Below are 7,747 nucleotides of genomic sequence, written 5' to 3' on the forward strand. Positions count from 1 at the left end.
AATTTGGTTATATAATTTGATATATTTATGGAAAAGATAATCAATATTACCAAATCATTATTTATTTCAGATTTTTATAATTTTCCTAAACAAAACTATGCTTATAAATTCGAATGACTACATATGGAAAACACTTAATTTAAACAATTAATACAGAATATTACACATATATTCTAATTTAATTCGTTTCTTAATTATAGCAAATGATTATAAATATGGCTTTCTCACAAACATATTTTTGATTCGAAATCAAAACTAACCTAATTGTGTATGACATCTATATATATCATCTTATTAGCAAACTAAATATCACATATCATTGTTTCTTCTGAGAACTTTTGTATAAAACAGCTTATTATCAAACCAAACAAAACCGTTTTTGTTTACTTTTTTGTTATAAGAACATTCATATTTTATGTCGTATGTTTGTTAGTATACTAATCTATTGTGTAGCTTATTCTAAACAACGCAAACATATCAATAATTATTGTTTTTTTTTTTTTTACAACAAAAATAGAATCAGCTCAGATGAGCCAATTTGGGGGAAACGAGTTCACGAAAAGAATATGCTGCGGAGAGAGTCTCGCTTGACGAGCCATGGAATCCGCTTTGACGTTCGAACTACGGGGAACAAAAGATAGAGAGAAGGAAGAGAACTCCGCTTGGTCTATCTTGATATCTTCGAGGTAGGTTGTAAAAGCCGGCCAGTCAAGAGGAGAAGACACCATCTTCACCAGATCAGAACAGTCCGTATAGAAAGCCACGTCCCGGTAGTCGTGTCCAATCATGCACCGCATAGCCCAAATAAAAGCTTCTACTTCAGCATGTAATGGAGATAAACTGCGTCGGAAATTGGTAGCTCCCATATCTGACCCCGAGTGAGGGGTAGAACAAACCCAACCTGCACCTGCATAAGTGTCCGACTCTTTCCAAGAGCCATCAACAAAACACCGATAACCTGTGAAAGAGAGACGAAGGGAACGTATGGGCCCCCTCTGTCGAGAATTAGGAACTGGTGAAGTATGAGATTGGTCCCCATCCTCAACTTCCACCTGAGCCTGCATCCAGACAGATGCCTCGCCCTCCGTCAAACGTACTACTTCCAGGGGATTATCCATAACATTCTCAAAGACACAAGCGTTTCTTGCTTTCCAAATATACCACATAATCCACGGGAAAGCGACCGTCTGTGATCCCAGATTTGCATGACCCAAAAAATGATCCATATTAGCGTATACAGACTCCGTCGGGAAAGAAACCGAACCTACAGGGACATGAGCTAGAGCCCACACCTGCCTAGCCGGTGGGCACCGGAAAAGAGCATGATTAATCGTTTCCTCCTCAGCCCCACATCGGACACACCTAGAATCACACGCTATTCCGCGACGCCGCAGATTAGACGAAACCGCAATACATCCTGTCAAAACCTGCCACATAAAGTGTCTTATTTTCGGTGGACAGAAAACACCCCAGACACCTGCCAAAAGGGGAGTAATCTCTGGACCCACACGAGGGACCGTAGTAGCCTGTGAACTTGCAGACCGTTCCGTATCATACCCAGACTTAACAGTATACTTACCAGATTTTGTAAAATGCCAACCCATGGAATCGGGTAGCCGGGTACTTCCTAAAGGAATGGCCCCTATCAGATCAACATCTTCCGGGGCAAAATGTTCCTTGAGAATATCCATACGCCAAGAATTTGTGTTACAATCAATTAAATGAGAGATTTTAAGAGAAGGATCCTTAAAAAGACCCTTGTTGGTCGCTGGTCTTGGGGATTGAGCCGGTACCCAGGGGTCCGTCCAAACTGAAATGGTCTCCCCCGAACCAACCCGTAAAATAAGCCCTTTATTAACCAAAGATCGAGCAGAAATAATACTTTTCCACCCATAGGAAGGAGAATAAGATCGTATCGGTTCCAAAGGATTGGAATTGCGATAGTACCTACCTTAGAAAACCTGAGCAAACAAAGTATCCGGGGCGTCAATCAGCCGCCACAACTGCTTTGCCAACAAGGCGGAATTAAAAGAGTCAACATTCCTAAAACCCAAGCCCCCCGATTGCTTACTACAACAGAGTTTATCCCAAGCTAACCAATGCATCCACCCAGACTGTCCTAAGGAACTCCACCAGAAATTTGCCACCGCACTCGTGAGTTTGGACGTTATAGTTTTCGGTAGACGGAAGCACGACATTACAAAAGTCGGGACCGCCGTAGCTACCGACTTGATCATCACCTCTTTTCCCCCTTTTGAGAGAAGTTTCGCTGTCCAACCCGTCGTTTGACCCTGAAGGCGATCCCGAACAAAAGAGAAAACCTTTGTCTTGGACCCACCCAGACTCTCCGGTAACCCTAGATATGATCCCATACCACCCAAATTCGTAATCCCCACAACCCCCTGCATCTCCGTCCGTACAGCATCATCCACCTTATGACCAAATTGGATTGAAGATTTAGCAAAATTAATTTGCTGGCCTAAGACTGCCTCATATTGTTTTAAAATATCCAAAATGACCCCACATTGATCCCTATCAACCTTGCAGAAAAATAGACTGTCATCCGCAAATAACAAATGCGTAATTGGGGGACACTTATTCGCAACTTTAATCCCTGTGATCAGTTTTTCCCGCTCTGCCCTCCGGATATTTGCCACTAAGACTTCCGTGCACAAAATAAACAAATAAGGGGACAACGGATCACCCTGCCTTAAACCCCGCTCTGGGACAATCCTACCATTGGGTTGCCCATTGAGAAGGACCTTGTATTCAACAGAAGTTACACAAAACATAATTCTGGAAATCCATATCTCCCCAAAACCCATTTTCCGTAACAGCGCCTCAATAAAACCCCATTCCACCCGATCATACGCCTTACTCATATCTGTTTAATTGCCATAAATTTACCTTTGCAGGAAGGATTCGTCCTCAAACCATGAAACATCTCCTGAGCAATCAGGATGTTATCCGAAATCAAACTTCCTGGAACAAAAGCGGATTGCGTTTCCGAAATAAGCTCAGGTAACACTATTTTTAATCGTTGACACATTATTTTTGAAATAAGCTTATACCCCACATTACACAGATTAATAGGCCGCATCTCCGCCATTCTGGTTGGTTTGGCCACCTTCGGAATTAAACAGATATGCGTCCTATTCAAACTTTTATCGAAAACCCCCTCTACAAAAAACTGGTTTACCATAGCCACCAGATCCTCTTTAACCACCCTCCATGCCTTCTGGTAAAACAAAGCAGTCATCCAATCCGGCCCAGGGGCCTTATCCGGGGACATCAGAATTAAAGCTTTACGGACCTCCGCCTCCGTTGCCGGTACCATTAAACTCGCATTTACCTCATCCGTTATTACCATCTGTACCTCACGGAGGGCCTCCTCAAAATTTGACGGATTAATAGAAGTAAACAAATCCTCAAAAGACGATACTGCCACCGTGCAAATATCGTCATCCTCTGTGGACCAAACATTATTTTTATCAAAAAGGCCAGTAATTCGGTTCCGAGCCCGTCTCTGCTTTGTTTGAGCTTGAAAATACTTTGTGTTTTTATCTCCCACCCGCATCCATCGGTTACGACTTTTCTGATACCAATAAATTTCCTCATCATTATAGGCATCCCGCAGACGTGTGGTTAAATCAGTAATGACCTCCGAAGAAACCGCATCATCCGCTTGAGCCACAGCCAATTGGCGCTTAAGGTCCTCAATAGTATCCCGGCCGAAAGGAACTTGCGTTTTACGCCAATGAGAAATAGCTCGTCGGCAATTGACAATCTTGTCCACAAAAGTTGTCGGACCCGCCTCTTGTCCCCCATTCCAACCCTATGAAATAGTCTCCATCAGACCATCCTTACCGACCCAACGACGATCAAACATAAAGGTACGTCGCCCTCGCGGTCGTTTGGCACCTATACTCACTAAAAGCAGGGCGTGATCCGAGGCGATCCTTGGTAAATATTCCGTAACCGTATCCGGAAACAAATCGTGCCAGTCTTCCTTACCCAGAGTCCTATCCAACCGGCAACGAATTGGCTTTTTATCACGCCAACCCTTCCCAGATAAACAATCTCCAAGATACGGAATTCCAAAAAACCACAATCCCGAATCATCCCATTAAAAGAGAGAAAGGAAGAAGCATGACGGAGCTTCCCTCCTCTCTTCTCATGATTTCCTGTTAACTCGTTAAGATCTCCTACAATGAACCAAGGAGTCGACCGAGCCGAACTAATCCTCAATAATCTTTCCCACACAAGATCCCTATTTTTTGGAACCGGATCCCCATAAATAAAAGTTAAACGAATAACACGACCTTTATAGACAGCCTCGACATCAATTAAACGGTTGGACTCATATAAAATTGACACATCAAAAACTTCTTTATTATAAAAGAGGGCCAACCCTCCACTACAACCAACTGGTTCCACAGTTTTTAAATTTTTATAACCAAAATGGCCTACAAATTGATCCAAAAAAGAAAAACATTGCTTAGTTTCCATAAGAAATAAAAAGTCCGGCCTATGCTTATTCCATAAGTCCCGTAGATTTCCGATAGTGGCCTTGTTCCCGAGACCTTGACAGTTCCAACTCAAGACATTCATTTAAAAACCATCGGTTTTGGTGGTTTGGACCCACCGTGACCTCCCTTAGCCCCTTCCTGAGCCTTAAGAGGATGATCATTGTCCCCAAGATTTGAACCAGCTGGAGGAGGACGGCGTCGTGGAGACAAAAGGAGAGCAGCATTCCGCTTTTTCGTGCTGACCCCCCTAAGAACCAAGTGCCCTTTCCCCTTTTTGCCTTTATCACCTTGTGCAATCTGAGAATCGCTACCCAACATACCAAACACCCCCTCATCTGCAACATCCGAGTCCAACCGTTCCTTATCCTCCCCCTCTTCAGCCAGCAAATTGTCTTCCTCCACATCAAAAAACTCCCCCACAGTCTCTTCCACCACCATGGGTTCCGAAACAGGACCAGCAGAAGCATGCAGCCCCAAACTTTCAGTAGAAGGGACCTGCACAGCCGAGATAGCCTCACCTAGGGCCTTTTTCGAGAAAGCCTCAGCAGCAGGGGCACCCGAGACAACCTCCTCCCCCATAACTGCAGTAGAACCACCAGACAAAAAACCTTCATGCACTCCAACAGTCTCCACCTGTACTACATTGCCATCGCCCGTGACCATGGCAATCCCCCCTGCCCCAGTTGGAGCATCAACAATCTGACCTTCTTCGCAGAGACCCTCCTCCATACCAGTACCACTCATAGCCCCATCCTCCACTGGAGGATCTTGAAATAAAGCCTTCTTAGCTGAATTCCGCTGTGAAAGACTCACCTCTGCCTCCCCTACCTCCTCTTGAACCGGTGGCATGACCGGAACAAATTGCTGACGAGACTGTCCCCGAGAAAGACCTTGCCTTCCTTTATTCTCCTGCAAACCAGCAGACCCCTTGGACGAACCCTTCCTGTGTGTCGAAGACCCTGAGGGAGGATCCATCCTGGGTTTGGAACCCCCATACTGAGCCCCATGATGGTGACTCCTAGAGTGATTACCAGAAGAAGAACCCCTTCTCGCATCAGCCAGGACTGCCCCCTTATAACTCAAAAACTGATCCGGTTCTATCCGCTCCTCCGGGAAAGAACTGCGAGACACACCCTTCCCCTTCATCAGAGGACAAACATCCTCCGCATGGCACAGACTATTACACTTTTTACACCAACCGTGCAACCTCTCATAAAACAATTTCACCACCGTAACTTGCCCATTAAAGAACTCTATATCCGTCTCAAAACAGAGAGGTTTGAGCCCGTCTATTGTCACTTGCACCCTCCCTCTGTCAGCATCAACAGCCTCGACCACCCCCAAATCCGACCCGATATCCCTGAAGGTAGGTTCAGCCCAAAACTGAATGGGAACATCGGCAACCCGGACCCAAAATTTCAGAGATGATGGATAATTGGGATCCACCACTGGTGTCCACCTCACCAAAGACACCATCCATGAATCAAAGTGATAAGGCTCCTTAGACAAAACATCAATAATATCTGCCTCTTCGTCGAAATCAAACTGAAACTTGCCTGATCCAAGGTCCGCACCAGCAACTCTCCCCTCCACCTGCCATATGCGAGGCAACACCACCAACAGAGACTTCATATCTTGCAACTTTGGATTAAAACACCTCCCCACCACCGTTTTGGAATAGCCAGCAATTAGAGCAGAATTATCAAAATAAGATATCTTGATTCTGCGCCTTGGCTTGGCCTCACCTTCTGATGAACCCGCCAAACCCTTCCCCATAAGCCCTGCTTGTGACATCATCGCCCGCCCTCTCCAACGAAAGAGAAACCAAAGTAGAATAACCGCAGAAAAAAGTGAGAAAGCAGAGAAAGATGAAATGTGATTCAACTCGGGAATTCCCCACTCCTTTATATACTGAGAAGAGAACCGACCAAAGACACCAAAAGAATCCAAAATTGAAGACAGAATCAACTGTTCAATCTCCCGAATAAACCTGATCTTTGCAAAAGAGTAAACTAAATCCATGATAGCCATCAGACAGAAGAATCCCCCATCTTTAAAACCAAATAACAACCAAGTAGCACAATGAAACCTGATCCTTAAAAGTAACAGAATCCACGCGAATCGTATCACCAGGAGAAAACACCAAATCTCTGCGATGACAAGAACCCTGACATTATTAACCACACTATCCCCATAAACCGTGACCTGATCCCATCGTATCACAGAGTGAACACCCAACAGCAATCCAATAAATCCTTTCCATAGTAGTCTCCAAACTGAAGAAGCATTCAAACAAATGAACTCGATTGATCTTCCCATCGCATCCCGCAAAATCTCAGGAAAATCCCAAAACGATTCTATGTATCCCGCATACAGACCTTCGCCCAAAATAACCACCACCGCCCCAACGAGAATCCCCCAATCATAGCTCAGAGAATCTCGGGAAAACACCAAACCCACATCGCTCAATAAAACGAAGGGAAAGAAAATCATCTCCAAATCGTAGATCCCGAAAGCTTCTCCTCGAATCCAAGATTCGTATAGAGGCCATCCCGCAGATCCCAACTCAATTAAATCCAAGATACCCAAAACCCTAGATCGAAATCCCCTGAAATCCCCTTGATACCAAAACTTCAATAGCGACCCAATCCCTAAAAAGTCTCCGCCAAACACGATCTTTCTAGCCGGAGTCCCTTGCTTACCATCCAGAAAAAACCAACCCGGAACATTGATCAATCTAAAAGTAACGCTCATCGCAGGGTCAAAACCCTAGAGTCGCCATCGTCCTCAATAATTATTGTCATGTTCAAGATATTATGCTTTAATTTTTTGCCTGATAATTTTTTCGTATGGTTAGTAGTATTCTCATACTTTTTTCTAACTAAGTTAAGTTTAATATGATAACAAATATATAAGATGAATCTTTTTGTCTTCTTATCAATGTATATAATTTTCTCTTGGTAAGATGCATGAGATTCATCATCATGTTTATATATTCTTAGAAATGGAATATTAAATATTTCTTTGTTTCGCATTTTATAACTTTGTGCCCACCATTTTATTACTTATCTAAATCTTATAATTTGGATAAAAAGAAAATTTACGTAGATTTTTTTGGCAAGCATGAACTCCAGATGACATGGATTTGTTCGACTGAACATCATATACAAGATACACAACCAAGACAAGATAATCAATACGTAAAATGGAACATGTAT

At 43.7% G+C, this 7,747-nt stretch overlaps 1 protein-coding gene across 1 annotated transcript; it reads right to left on the minus strand.

Moving 5' to 3' along the window:
* Positions 1–524: 524 nt before the first annotated feature.
* LOC104748926 (uncharacterized) lies at positions 525–1,691 on the minus strand. Its single transcript, XM_010470503.2, has one exon. The coding sequence runs from the start codon at positions 1,689–1,691 to the stop codon at positions 525–527; it is 1,167 nt and encodes a 388-aa protein (XP_010468805.2).
* Between the last annotated feature and the right edge of the window lie 6,056 nt (positions 1,692–7,747).

This window comes from Camelina sativa, chromosome 15, assembly GCF_030686135.1.
Source record: "Camelina sativa cultivar CO46 ecotype springtype chromosome 15, ASM3068613v1".
NCBI classification, from domain to species: Eukaryota; Viridiplantae; Streptophyta; class Magnoliopsida; order Brassicales; family Brassicaceae; genus Camelina; species Camelina sativa.

What these genes read in the sequence shown, in the direction of transcription:
- LOC104748926 (XM_010470503.2), bottom strand. Translation starts at nt 1,691, where the DNA reads ATGGATATTCTCAAGGAACATTTTGCCCCGGAAGATGTTGATCTGATA.